At 37.4% G+C, this 15360-nt stretch overlaps 1 protein-coding gene across 1 annotated transcript; it reads left to right on the top strand.

Annotated features, from left to right (window-relative positions):
• The first annotated feature begins 4645 nt into the window (after positions 1 to 4645).
• On the top strand, positions 4646 to 13994 carry LOC132184731 (Lung seven transmembrane receptor family protein). Its single transcript, XM_059598469.2, has 5 exons — positions 4646 to 5021; positions 6789 to 7725; positions 8057 to 8152; positions 9561 to 9697; positions 13295 to 13994. The coding sequence occupies exons 1-5, from the start codon at positions 4780 to 4782 to the stop codon at positions 13461 to 13463; spliced, it is 1581 nt and encodes a 526-aa protein (XP_059454452.1). The 5' UTR covers positions 4646 to 4779; the 3' UTR covers positions 13464 to 13994.
• The last annotated feature ends 1366 nt before the right edge of the window (positions 13995 to 15360 follow it).

Consider the following 15360-nt stretch of genomic DNA (forward strand, 5'->3'; position numbering starts at 1 on the left):
GAAATTAAATGGATACTGATGGAAGAGAACCATGTGGGAAGCAAGCTCTCAGACCTTCTTTTCACTAAAAGAAAAATTAGACAAGGTTCCTAAAGCCTCGGTCTCACTTGGATCTAATGACAAAGTTTGCTGCTTCTTGTTAGTGAACTCCACATATTTCACACATCTACTCAAATGCCTACCATTAGTTGATGTGGAACTTGATTTCGTAATTGAAAACAGCCTTTTACACCAATTACATTGAGATTTTTTGATACCCTCAACTACAACAGATTCAAAATCATTTCAAACTTTGGAAGAGGAACCGTATGTAAGGGAGTACTCCCCCTGCAGTTTCATTGCCACCAATTCTAGGGGCAGGGGATGCACGACTTATATCATTACCCAAGCCAACTACATTGACATCCATCGGTTGACTAGTACTCTCCATAAACTGTTATGACTTCTAAAATATTAATAAAACATTCAAACAGATTCTATCATTCTAGGGCTGCTAATTATCATGACATAATAAAGAGATTGACATATTGTATTCTATTTTTGTGGGAAGCAACAAAGAGTATGGGCCATGGCATGACATATTGTATTTAGAAAATTAACAAAGAGCATGGCAGTTGGCAAACAACAAACAGAGCAACATAAACTTGATATAAATCATATAATCATATCATAAAAATAGAGCATGGCATTACATTAAATATTTTATTTCATATTTTCTAATCATATCATTAAAAAATATATATATCTAAACTTACACATGGCAGTTGGCAGACAACAAATAAAGTTACAGAGCAACATAAACAATTAAACATGATATAAATCATATAATCATATCATTAAAAAAAAAAAAAATCTAAATACATATTTCATCTGAAGCATCTAGCCTAGGGTTTCATATTTTCTAATCATATTGCATTCATAAGTTAGTTATAAATACATCTAAAATTAAAAAAATTAAAAAAATAAATAAACCTCAGTCAGTGATGTATATCATTAAAAAAAACATCTAAATACATATTGCATCTAAAACATCTAGCCTAGGGTTTCATATTTTCTAATCATATTGCGTTCATAAGTTAGTTATAAATACATCTAAAATTAAAAAAAAGAATTAAAAATATAAATAAACCTCAGTTAGTGATGTTGTAAATAGGGTTTGCACTTTGCAGGTTGCAAAAAACCAGAAAACCAAGTAGAAACAAAGATTGTAGTCACTGATCAACCGTTTGTCCCCTAAAATAGGAAAACGAAAATCAACATTAGAATTAGAAGTTACTAATTGGTACTAAATTTCTAATTAAAACTGAAAAAAAAAAAAAAAATACTACTAAGATCTAAATTAAGTGAATAAGAACATTAAAGCATCATGAAAGGATTAAATGAAACTTTCTCTTGAAACTGGAGTTACATACCTAACGAGTAAGGTCTAAAGATGAAGCATTCTCTCTTCACTCTTCAGGATATTTTCGCTCTTTAATCCTCGATGAAGCTAGGGTGAAAGAGCATGTATGATTCGTATGGGAGGATTCGAGAAAGAAGAAACCACCAAATCAAATCACTCAAAGCCCAGTACTCGAGTAGCAAATCCGTCAGATCAAGAGTCGTGTAAGCCTCTGTCATGGGTATGCTTTAGCCTCTAAGTGTAGGAATTAGGGATCTGGCTGCGGGTAGGGAAGGGTTCGATGGGATGGCTAAGTTCCTCTTATCTTCGCTAGTTTGAAATAGACGAAATCTAGTTTGATGCATTGAAATTGAAACTCTAAAAGGTTTGTTCCTCAAATCGCCTAGAACTAGATGGCCAAAACACCATTGGATTTGATTCTTTGTTGAGAATCAACGGCTGATGAAAACAAGAGAGAAATGGTAGTTGAGAGGTAGTTCAATGCATTGAACGAGACTTCAAGTCACATAAAATCAGCAATTAATTCTTTCACCCTCCACTTTCAATTCTCGCCTCTTCAGCTATACATCATTACCTTATTTAATAATAATTCTAATATGTAAATAATTATAATATATATTCACAGGGTTGTGGACCCGTAACACTCATTTCCCCTTAAAATGACCTTGTCCTCAAGGTCCTAGAATTTCTCTCTTTGATAACTGCTGACGTGGAGTGTGGTGCCAAATACCATTAACTTAAGTCCTCACGTGGCCATTCTTTTTCCATTCTCATTGTCCTTTCTTGCACCAAGCCAGAGATTCAGAGAAGCCAACTAGCATGAGAAGACATATAGCAAATGGTTTGAAAAAATCAACCATCCTGTGGAGCAAGTGGAATGTCAATCAAACTTTGAAAGGTGACCTTCTCAGTTCTCACGTGAAGCACTCACAGAGGTAAGAAGGGCTCCGTTCCTTCTCCTGGTCTGCACGCGAAACATTTTGGGACTTTGGACACCCATTTGAGAGATTGGCTTCTCTGTTGGGGCTTCGAGTGGATGTGCGCAGTGAAGTAAGTGTTTGCAATGCTTCCATGGTGGCCTTTTCGGAGGTGGCTTCTCTTCCTTCTCTGCAAGCTGCCGTTGTTGCATCTGACTACTAGGCCTTTGCTTGCTCATTGGCACATGGTGGGGGCTAGGGGAGTGAATCAGATTTTGGGTTGCCAAGGGTGTAAAAATGGGATTTGAATCCTATTATGGACTGAAGGGTATCCAGTTCATGATTAAGATTTCTTTAGCGCTACAAATATGCTATGTTGCATCTCAATAAAAAAAATATTAAAATATTAATTAAAACTTAAAAAATAAATAAAAACTAAAATAATTAAAAAAAAAAAGGGTAGCCAACCACCACGGTTGGATCTGGGATGGCTTCGGCCGACCACCCCCAAGGATATATATATATATATGGTCGAGATATAGGGGAAAAAGATGTGTGGCCAGCCACCCCACCACAGTTGGACTTGGGGTGGCCGAAGCCACCCTATGGCCCTTGGGGGTAGCCCGATCACCCCAGACTAGCCCTTGGGGTGGTTCAACCACCCCATAACCCTTGCAGGTGGCCAGACCACCCCCAAATCTAGGGCTGGCAATTTTGACACGACCCGCAAACTCGACACGAACACGACACGAAGTTAACAGGTATTGGGTTTGGGCTTATCGGGTTCGGGTCTTAATCGGGTCTACCCGATTAAGACACGATTAAATTCGTGTCTGGCGGGTCGACCCGTCGGGTTCACGGGTCGACCCGCCAGGCACGTTTAATAAATGAGTCGGCGGGTCAGTCGGGTCTGGCGGGTCAATCGGATATGGCGGGTCAATCGGGTCTGGCAGGTCAATCGGGTCTGGCGGGTCTTGGGTGACCCGCCAGACCCATTTAATTTTTTTTTTTTTGTTTTTTGTTTTTAAAACCTATGTCTAAGTTCTAACTAAGTTAACCCTAATACTTACCGACTCACTCACGGCTTCATTTCAATCTTCACTTCACGACTTCACAGTCTTCACTTCACTGGCCTATTCCTTGTTTTTCCATTACTTTTTCTATGTGGGTCTATATATTAAAACATTATCTTTTAAATCATTATTTATATATTAAAACATTCTCTTTTAAAATGTTTTATTCTTCTTGGATGGTTAAGATAAATTTGACTAGTCCTCTGGCCTAAGAGATCCCTTTATTAAATTATTTTTTCCAATTTTGATTAAGGGCCTTTTTTTTTAAAAAAAAAAAAAAAAAAAAAGGGGTCGGGTCGGGTCGTGTTATCTGTTTAGCGCACAGGTTGTGTCGGGTCGTGTCTACCCGATATGACCCGGTTATGCTAAACGGGTTAAGCGGGTCGTGTCGGGTTACCCGGATATTTTCCGTGTTATAATCGTGTCAAACCCGCTAACCCGTTTAGCTAAACGGGTCGTGTTCGTGTTTCAGGTAATCGGGTCGCGGGTCTTAACGGGTCTTAACGGGTCCTAATCGGGTCTAGCCGATTACCCGTTTTGCCAGCCCTACCCAAATCTCAACCCTATATATATATATATATATATATATATTCATTTTAGCCCTTGAGGGTGGTCGGGCCACCCCCAAGGACCATAAGGTGGCCGAAGCCACCCCAGGTACAACCGTAGTGGCCAGGGGTGGCTGGCCACCATCTTTTTTTATTTTATTTTATTTTAGTTTTTAAGTTATAATTAATATTTTATTATTTTTTATTAAAAGGACACGTGACATGTTTATGATGTTAGGATTTTTTTAAAGAAATCTTAACAATAAATTGAATACCCTCTAGTCCATAATGGACCGAAAAATATCTTATTCTCTAAAAATGTTACTTCATTGTTTCCAATAATGATGTGTGAGGCTCATTAAGAGGGAGCAAATATGGCAACACACATACTACCAAAGAGGCAATTCGAAAATCTTTGTAGCAAATTTAGACGTAAGAATATCAAGCTTTTATTCATTATATTATACATGCGGAGAAAAATTATTTTATTACGATGTTAATGAAAGCCTAAAATTTTTATTAAAAAAAATAAATAAAAAGAAAATAGAATGAGGGTGAGATGCTCATAGATAAAGAGTATTTATCATTTATTGCTTAGGAAAAGAAAAGGACAAATATACAGTATTTTTTTTTTTTTTTGTCGTTTGGTGTGCGTAAAATACTAAAAAGTCTAAAACCCTCTCAGAAGAAAGTCTTCTTCTCCGACTTCGCGTGCTAGCTACGCGCGTATTGTGATACAGTACATACACTGACAGTGACCTCCAACTCACCGACAACGATATTGCTTCTCGCTCAGTTTCTCCCTCCACACCCGCTGATCCATTCTCTCTCTCGCGGGCATGGATTTCGCAGGAGCAATTCAAAGAAGTGGCTTTCCGGAGCTCTTGGTGATCGTTTCTCTCCTATTCTCAGCCATTGTAATCAGCACCACCAATGCCTCAATCCATGGCTACGACAACGAACTCTTCAGGGAAGTCGGCAATGCTTACCTTCTCTCCGGTGGCAGCGAAGGCATCGTTGCTTCTCTCACCTTAGACAAATCCGTCGCTTCTTCGATCCACGATGGCCGTTCTTATATCCGGTACTCTTTTCTCTCTTTCTCTCTCATACATGCTTAATATCTGTAGTATTTTTGTTTTCTTTGTTTATGCACGGTGTGGTGGTGACTTGGCTTGAAGTGAGTGATGCGGCATTTCTGAATATGTGGGTTGAAGTTGACATATCTTGGGGAAACTGGGTAGATCTGAGGTTACAGCGTGTGCATTTCTTGGTTTTATTTTTTGTTTGGTTGCTGAGAAACTTGAGGGACGTAGAATATGAAGTGTTTGGGGCCTTTGGGCCTAAAAGCCCGTCTTTCTTACGATAGTCTCATTCTTATCTCATTCTATAGATTTAACAACAGACAGAAGGGACTAGTGAACAATAAGACATCTACGGCTCTTTTGATATCAATCTGAGTTACATTGATAGAATGATGAAGCCAGTTGGGTAGATGTGGTTTTGTGCGTGGCTTTTATTGACCCAAAATATGAAATTTCTAATTTTCAATTTTTTTTTAAAAAATAATAATAATTCCGTTAGTTTTTCCACATTAATTTATTTTTTCTCCTAATTGCAGAAATGGAAAATAAGATTCAGAATCTTAATATTGCTGATAAGTAAACAGAAACGGACTTGGTCTTTTGCCGCAGCTGACAGTCATAATTGCAGTGCTACCAAATAAATTCTTGGAAAAAAAGAAAGAAAAGAGAGAAAAAAGAGGACTATCCTACATAATCAGCGGCTTAACAAACAAACAAACAAGCAAGAAAACATCATACCATTAAACTGGACTGAGCAAAGTGGTTAATATAAGTAACAACATGGAGAAAAAAAGCTTCCAAATCTCTAGTTAAAAGGAAAAGAACCAAATGAAAGTCACTTGAATTATTTGTTCTGTTTCTGTCTTTGTTCTTTTAATGAATGAGAGAGAGAGAGAGAGAGAGAGAGAGAGAGAGACTGCCTTGCTCTTCTTTCTACCCCTCCTACTCATATTGTTTTTTATTCTTTTCCATCTCTTGTTTGGGGATTCTACCACTCCCTTTCATTTGATTCATCATGTGTAAGAGGTTACACAAATGTAGAAGTTGGGTTCTCGAGTTTGAGGAACAAGTGAAGAGGAGATTGGCACGCTAGTTGAAACGGATAGAGAGGAGTTCCTTTAAGGATAAAGACTCTTATCCTTTAGGAACTAGAATTTCTTTTTTCGACCTTGGTTTTTTGTTATCCAATTTCAGGCTATGTTTGTGAATCTTTAAATTTGCCATGAAAATGACTAGCAAGACACCTGAAGAACTTTTTCTTTTCCATGATCTTAAGAATTCTTTTCAGCAATTGAATGGATTCTTAAAAATTCCAGAGCGAAAAACTAAAAGATAACTGGTTGCGACGATCCAAATTGATAACGAGATGCAGAATGTTGTTTAAATTTTTAATTCCCTTTCTACATTCATGCATGTGAACATTATTAAGATTTGGTGTCTATGAATGGAAGCAATTAGACAGTGGCATATGTGTCTCCTCTTCCAGTGTACTCGGGGGTGTCTTATGCTTTTAATGAGATTGATTTAATGCTTATAAAAAAATAAAAATAAAATAAAAATAAAAAAAAGAATGTAAGGAATTAGAGAATGTTTGATGGGTTTGATTCTATGCAATGATATGACCAAGAACTGGGTGTAAATATAAGCTCTTGTAGTAGGCCATGTGTTTAAAACGTTTTTGCATAAATGTGATTGCTTTCTTTTTCCTCATTAAGCTATTTGTTATTGCTGCAAGTGCAAATCTCTGAATTTTTCAATTGGGATAGATTTGATAATATAACCTTCTGGAGGAGCAAGGCTGCTGCTGACCAGCATTCAGACATGGAGCATAGTACCGGTTTAATACAAGTAATAATTTTTGAGGCTGCTGATCGTAATAATATAGGTGGTTCTGCATATGGTGGCCAAAGAGCTATATGCTGCACTCCTGATCTTGCTAAATTGGAAGGTTGTAAACAAGGTGAAGTCATTAGGAGACCTTCTGCAACAAATATTAACTGGCCCGTTGTTTTAAATGTACAGTTCGGTGGGAACTATTTACATACAAAAATGGCTTACGAGGAAGTTCCTATCACAAAGACTGGAATGTATAACTTGTTTTTTGTAGCATGTGATCCAAAACTCAAGGGGCTAACAATGAGTGGTAAAACAACATGGAAAAATCCTGATGGTTATTTACCTGGTAGGATGGCCCCATTGATGAAGTTTTATGTGTTTATGTCACTTGCCTATCTGTTTCTTAGTGTCATATGGTTCTCTCAGTATGTGAGATTTTGGAAGGATATACTGCAACTTCAGCATTGCATCACAACTGTCATTGGTCTCGGATTGTTTGAGATGATTCTTTGGTATCTTGAGTATGTAAATTTTGACAGTACTGGAATGAGGCCAGTTGTAGTTACAACTTGGGTTGTAACAGTTGGAGCGGTTAGGAAAACACTTACGCGCCTTCTTATTCTCTCTGTTTCAATGGGTTATGGTGTTGTGCGGCCCACTCTTGGTGGTCTTACCTCAAAGGTGCTGCTTCTTGGAATAACTTACTTTTTGGCATCGGAGTTGCTGGATATTACCGAGTATGTGGGGACCATCAATGACATATCGGGAAGAGCAAGGCTCCTTTTAGTTCTTCCTGATGCTTTCCTGGATGCATTTTTGATACTATGGATTTTTACATCTCTTTCAAGAACACTAGAGCAGTTACAGGTATCACATTTTTACTAGTGATTTGTTTCTATTCCGTTGTGTAATTTTTCTAGAGTAATACTAGAGACCACATTTTTTATCCCACAACTATCCCATAATGTTGACGTGTCAATCTCAGCTAATTCTTGGATTTTTTTTTTTTTTTTTTTTTTTAACAATGGTTGGTCCAAAGGTTAGTTGGGGTTACCACATTAGCATTGTGGGATAAAAATATAGTTTCTAGCATTATCTTCTGACTTGATCACAATAACACTACTTCTTTTGTATATTCCTATATCACTTACATTATTTTGCTTTGATACTTTCAGAAACTAATATAATTTCTGTCCAGGTAAAAAGGAGTTCTGTAAAGTTGGATATATATAGGAAGTTCTCAAATGCATTAGCAGTGACAGTAGTTGCCTCAGTCGCTTGGATAGGATATGAGGTATGGTTTTTAATTGAGTGTAATGGTTTTTAATCAAGTTGACATTGATTTAATATACTTGGTCAATTCAAGTGCTTGTTTACTGCATGTGGAATTGTTATGATTGTGTTTTCTTTTTATCTAAATGAATACAATTTTATTAGAAATCACATTTTGCTACACTGTTATCATGGAACAACTTTGCTTCACTAGGACTACTTGATTACTGGAAAGTCAGTTTTGGATCTGATGACTACTTGAGGTTGGTTTGAGATTCCATATTCTCATTACTTTTCTTCAGCCTTTTGAGTGGACCATTATGGTGGTTAACTCAGATAAGAAATTTACAGCCCTGCAAAAAGCAAAAGATCTGTTTCTGCATGGTTTAACAAGTTGACATCTTTCACCTAAGAGAAGTCCTTTGATAACTGTTCTCAAAAGTAATTTACATCATCTTTGGTCATCTTTGGCCATTTATTAACTTTGTTCTTATACTTCTTTTCCGTTGTTTTGAGATGTCATGGAATTTAGTACAAAGCTGTCTAATAGTTCAGTGATTTTGAAAATTGGGATTAGAGGAGCAGAAAAGCCTTCCACATCACATGCTACTCCTTCCAGCAAGTCATTGATAGATGGAACACCACCTTTATATGGGATCTGTTGCTTATGTACCCAAGTTTTCTTGAAGGATCTTAATAACACACCAGATTATGAAGTATGCCCAACATACCTGAGCCTAGTCAGCAAGCTTGCCATATAGACCTATTATTCTCTGGACCCCCTGTCATCTATTGCCGCATGCTTCTAGGTAAGGGTGAAGGCATTCTTGATAGGAGAATGACTACTGCAATGTAGCACATTGGGTGATTACAATCTCTCAAGTCCTTTGGCAAGCTTTTTGTCCTTGCTACAAATTGAAAAATCATCATCTCCTAGACTATGCTTCACCTTCAGAGACAAGGAAAAGAAGGGAAATAAACTGAATTTTATTTTCTCAATGTTCACTTTGTCATGAGGAGAGAAAAAAACACGAAGAAGCAGTGGAAAGTAATATCTTCTGCTCCTTTCTTTTCTTTTCTCCTGTTTATATTTACTTGAGAATTACAAACAAATGGAGTGCTAGATTTCTTGTTCTGCAAACCAAAAGCTGGGTTTATTGGCTTAAAAGGGGCATTACTCAAGGAATGTTATAAGAGTCTCTTTACTTTCTTTTTTTTTTGGGGCGTCTGCTGTCTCTGTGTTTTTGAATCCTTTTTATCTGTATCTCTTTTCCATTTATGTTAGATTCTTTTTTCTATCTTTTGCAAGAACTTCTGCTTCTTCTAAGGGTTATTTTCTTATGAATTAATTGCTTTTATTACCCTTCAACATGTGATCGGGCAAGTACATTTTGAACAAGTTTTATAGACTGATAAGCTGGCTCCCACAGGTTTACTTCAAAGCAACAGATCCATTCAATGAGCGATGGCGGAGTGCTTGGGTCATCACTGCTTTTTGGGACATTCTCGCATTTGCATTGCTTTCTGTGATCTGCTATCTCTGGGCCCCATCTCAGAGCTCTCAACGGTGCGTTATAACCTGCAAAAACCTATATATTCAACAGGATGGTCCTCTTTTAAATTGGAATTTCTGATGCAGAAATGTTGTTTGAGACAGTGTTCTGCTGAAGAAAGCTTAGAAAACACTTTCAAAATTTCTTCTTGTCTCTAAGTTTTGAATTGCCTTTCTCAAGAAGGTCATTTGAGAAAATTTTTACCTCCATATTTAATACCAAATCTAAACACACTGAAAACTCAGAAATCTTCCCCTTCTGTGTTGAGGAAGGAAACTTCTGATGATTTTATTCTCCATGATTTAATTTTATTGCCTATTTTATTCCCATTATTTCTGATTGTAATGTGCAATATTATTCTTCTGTTTAAACCTATGTAACTGTATGGTAGTGTCATTAAGGAATAAAAGATTGTTTCTTTTCTTCTTCTTCGTCCAATTTTTCTTCTTCTATCAACTTGGTATCAGAGCACAATCAAGAAGAAATCAAAAGATTTGTTTCTTTTTGTTTTGAGATGGCTGCTCAGATTGGCGCTAACAGATCAACGTTTGGTCTATGCTTGTTGCCATAGCAGACTCACATTTGAGATCTTTTGAGAAAGTTTAAAGCTTTTCGGGTGAGCCGCTAGTCGCTAGCGCACCTGTGCCAACCAAAACTCTTCATTCTCGATCAGTGTGGTTGCGTGAAGCAAGATAGGTGGCCTGATCTGAGTTGATTTCTGAAGAAATTGTGGTGTTTTGATGCGATAGTGAGTATTCTAGGGGCTTTGTGCGAGGGTGATGGAGGAGAGACCTAAACGACATGTCGTTTTCTATGAAGGTGAGAATGACAAGTTGTTTAGGCATGGAGCAAACGATACGTTGTATAGTCCTGACCCAAAAGGGTCGTTCATCTGGAGGCAAACGGCAGATAAGTCTCCCTAAACGATAGGTTGTTTAGAGCAGGGAAAAAACCAAAAACAATGTTGCTCTATATTTGCTGCTTACATACTATATGATGTGCATTGCCTAGTTTGTTTTATTTATTCTATTGTTGAGCCCAATTGTTGTGTATGGAGCAATTTTGGTTGGATGTCTAATTTAAAAATGTCAAAGATAAATTAGACATCAGAAATTCACCAAAAAAAAAGGGGGTAGAGAGTTAGGTGCTCAACTCTCCAAATTGCAATCATGAAATTGGACAAGCTTAATTATCTTGCTTGGTCATAGTTAGGGAAATGTCTATGGTGTTGTGCATGAGAGAAAAGCTTGGTGGAGAGTTGTGGTGGACTTTAAGTTTGGTAGTTCGTGGAGTGGGTGGTGTTCTAATGAGCCTCTTGGGATGCATGGGGTGGGGTTATGGAAGAATATTAGGAGGGGTTGGAAGAGTTCTCTAGCCATATTGGATTTGAGGTGGGAGATGGCTCTAAGGCTAGTTTTTGGCATGATCTGTGGTTTGGAGATATGGCTCTTAAAGATGCCTTTCCATATTCATATGGCATTGCTTGTGCAAATGATGCTTCTATTGCGGCTCACTTGGAGATTTCGAGTGCTCAATCAATGGTCTATAAGTTTTGCTAGAGTGGCTTATGACTAGGAGGTGGATATCTGTCTCATTCTTCAAGGTATTGTATTTAGGTAGATTGAGATGGAAAAGTGAAGATAAGTTTTGGTGGGTTCCCTCCAAAAGAGGTTTGTTCGATGTTAGATCCTTTTGCAATGTCTTGGTTCTCGCACCAATGGCTCTCATTTTCCGTGGTCGCCGTTCTAGGTAAGATTCTTACCATGGATAATTTGAGGAAGCAACATGCCATTGCGGTTGATAGGTGTTGTATGTGTAAAAGAAATGGAGTTCTTGGACCATCTTCTTTTCCATTGAGGTTTTTGGGGCTTTATGGGATGTTTTCTTTAGTTGATTTGAGCTGTCTTGGGTTATGTCTAGACGAGTTGTTGACTTATATACGTGTTGGTGGATTGTTGGTAGTGCTCGGAGTGTTGCTGTGTGAAAGATTATGCCTTTATGTCTATTGTGGTGTCTATGGAGAGAAATAAATAACAGAAGGTTTCAAGACCGTAAGAGGTCTTTGGAGGAGAGTAAGACTATTTTTTTTATTTTCTGTATTTTTGGGCAGCTGCATTTGTTTATCTTGTGGTGATTAGTCATCATAATTTTCTAGTTCTTTTTTCTTCTTCTAGTTAGGGGTTTTTTCATGTATACTTATTGTGTACTTGGGGGGCCTTATGCTTTTAATGATATTTTGATTACTTATTTAAAAAAAAAAAAAGAGGGAAAATGGGATAATTGAATGGTAGAATTCAGGAACCAAAATTAGATGACCCTGCTTGTGACAAATGGGAAGCAAGAAATTATACCATTATATTATGGTTGTTACATTCAATGCAACCAAAGATTAGCCAAGGATATTTGTTTCTTAGTACGGCCAAAGAAATTTACGATGCAGCGGTTCAAACCTAATCCAAAATGGGGAATGTGGCACAGATCTATGAACTGAAACGTCAGATTCATGGAACAACTGAAGAAGAGTGATATGTTGCAGCCTATTTTCATTGGCTTAGTGCATTGTGGTAGGAGTTGGATCACTACCAAAACTTTTACACTGCATGTGCTGCCAATGCTATTCAAATTCAGAAAATGGTTGAAAATATCATATCTATGAATTTCTAGTAGGATTGAATTCTGAATATGATCAGATTAGAGTTCAGATCTTGGGAGAGGAGTCTCTTCCATATCTTCGAGAGGCATTTGCCTATGTTCAGAATGAGGAGAGTAGCAGAGGTGCCATACTCCACTCTTCTTCCCGGGAACGATCACCCTTGGTTACTGCATCTCACCACACTAGAAAAGGGGATTCTAAGAGTCATGATAGCAAAAAAGCAATGGATGGTACTCAGGATGAAATGATAGGCTGCTTTGTGATCACTTTCATAAATCACAACGTACTCGAGATACTTGTTGGTGACTTCAACGCCGCCCTACTTGAGGTAGAGGAGGTCATTCTGGTGGTGTTACCCGCTCTCGAGCTAATCACCCTTTAACCATTGATCAAACTTCTGCTCCAAGCTTTTCTACTCTTGCAGCGGGACTCTTAGCAAGGAAGAATTAGGAACCCTCTGTCGGCTGATGTCACAGCTAGAACCACCTACAACTACATTCTCCTTCTTCGCACATTCAGATAATTTAGTTTCATCTCTGATTGCAACGTCCACTGTGTATGTAGCCAAATCTGATGATCCCTAGATAATTGGTTCCAGGACTTCCAATCTTATGAATAGTTTATCATCTCTTTTCATACCATCTATGTTCAGGCAGGGAAAAAGCTAAAATAGCTGATGGTTCCCTGTCAACTATGTCTGGCAAAGGTTCCTTGTAACTCCATCCATGTCGCTTTCTTTGTTTTACATGTACCTAATCTCTTCCTCCATTCTTAAAACAGGTATGTGGTTGGGTTTTCTTATTTCTTGCTTTTCTTTTTGATGAAAAAAAAGAAGCTACCTAATCTCTGAGTGGTTTGTGGCTTGATTACATAGGGAAAACTAGTCCCACAATTTTTCGTTTTCTAAAGGTCCCCTCACACTTGTTTTGTTTTGACTTTTACTTTCAACCATACACAGGTATGCTTACTCTGAGGAAGTGGGAGAAGAATCTGATGATGAAGAAGCTCAATCTCTAACCAGGGGGAAGGATGAGGGTGATCTCAGTTTAGTCAAGCTAGAGAAGAATGTTGAAACAAATACCATTTTGGAACAAGAAGATGATGGGGAAGAGGATAAGAGGCAATGATCACTGAAGAAAACTTTTGTTGGTAAGTTGTGCCCAAAGGTCTTGTTAATATGAGCTCTGGGGTTGAGATCAGCATATTCTCCATGGAGTAACTTTTATTGGTGAGTGACAACACTTGGCATGCCAGGAGGTGGTCTAAAATTTGGCTAAAAATATTCTAGGATTAAAAGGCTTCATATTTTTCATATTATTATTATTATTTTTTTTTTACAATTTAATCTTTGTTTCTTTGTGTATGTAACATATGTTGCAAATGGTGCCATCAAAAGAGTAAATCAAAACAGGGTTGAAATATTGGATGTGGATGCCCTAGATAAGCTGTGTCATTTTGATTCCGATGTTGGAATGTAAGTCAAATGTGTTAATATATTGTGAGATGCATCCGAACATTGAACGAAAGGAAAAATTCTGTTGTATTTAGCAGAGATTCATGTATCTTGACATTGTAGCAGATGTTGTGGAGTCATTTGATTAATGACTTTTTGAAATGTAATCGTTGGTAATGTGATTAACGACTTTTTTAAATTTTCATTTGATGTTGTGGAGGCGATTTTTGCATTTTCTTTTTTGGTACTTGAGAATTTTCAAACAAGGTTTCTTGATTAGTTCAATTAAAAATAAATAAATCAAGTGATTGATCGTTGAGTGACATTTCAGTCAAATGTATCCAAGGTAGTTTACCGACGGAGGAGTTAACATGTGTAACGAGTAAAAGAAAAACTTTGGAGAAACTACAGGCATATTGCAATGTCTCCTTTCTGCGCCCAAAATGATAAAAATATAATTTTTTTTACTTTTTTTTTTTTTTTCAAAAAATTTTCAATGATATGTAAAACCATATCAAATGAAGATTCTGCTTTTCAAGAATGACAATAGCATGGCTAATAAGAGCTCATAGTTTGAATGCACTATATTGGTCAATAAAATAAAAGTTCAATATTTAAATAGTCAACAAAACGTGCAAAAAAAAGAAAAAATTAATAGCATTTTTTTGGTGGCTGTTGATGCAGAAAATCAATTAGTGACTATATATGCCTAATCCTTAATCTAGGATTCCTACAAGACAACCAAACGTTAGAATGGTAAGCCGCGAAAAGAGAGGGGACGGCGGTGCCACCTTCGATGCTTAAGTCAGTAAAAGTATGAGGTATAAGATAAAAGATAAATAATATTGAGGGATGATAGTATACTTGGTCTAGCCTCCTACTGGCCTTATATAAACTAGATATCATTTATGTTGTGTGCCTTCATAAGGCAATTGTCGTCAGACGAGCCATTAATTTGACCTCCGTTTGTGTAGGTGATTTTGATCCGCCTTCTTTTAATGAATGGTCTTTCCTAAGTGGGTGCATATATTGCTTTTCATAGAGGTTGGTTTGCCTAATATGGAATTTCCCTCTTGGATGTGTGCTTCATGTAAGGTTGGGTTTTGGTGAGTTCGCTAGTCCGATTGGGGTCGCGTTTGGGTTGGTTGTCTTGTGGGCTTGGTAGGCTGAACCCTCACTTCCATTTTAGTAGTATCCAATTTCCTTGGATTACTCATGTATGCCAACAAAAATTACGTGTTAGATGGACCTGTGGTCTTGACGGGCTGAGCCCCATACTTCTATTCCAATGGTAAAGAATATCACATGCCGTGATTAAGTAAAAATATCTAGACTGAACCATAAAATATAGAGGAAACTACACTCACAAGAAAAATATATTATACCCTTAATGTGATGTGTAAAAATACCAAAATACCCAGGGCGAGGTCTCCGATTTACAGCCGTGGGTCTAAGTGAAAGGGGCTCGCACTACAAAACGTAAAGATTTTGCCGCCATCTGTGAAGCAAGGACGACAGCACCTTTTCTTTTTCGTTCAAGGTAAGTAAACACAGCATACAACACCAACATG

The sequence above is a fragment of the Corylus avellana genome, chromosome 2, assembly GCF_965113065.1.
Source record: "Corylus avellana chromosome 2, dhCorAvel1.hap1.2, whole genome shotgun sequence".
Taxonomy (NCBI): domain Eukaryota; kingdom Viridiplantae; phylum Streptophyta; class Magnoliopsida; order Fagales; family Betulaceae; genus Corylus; species Corylus avellana.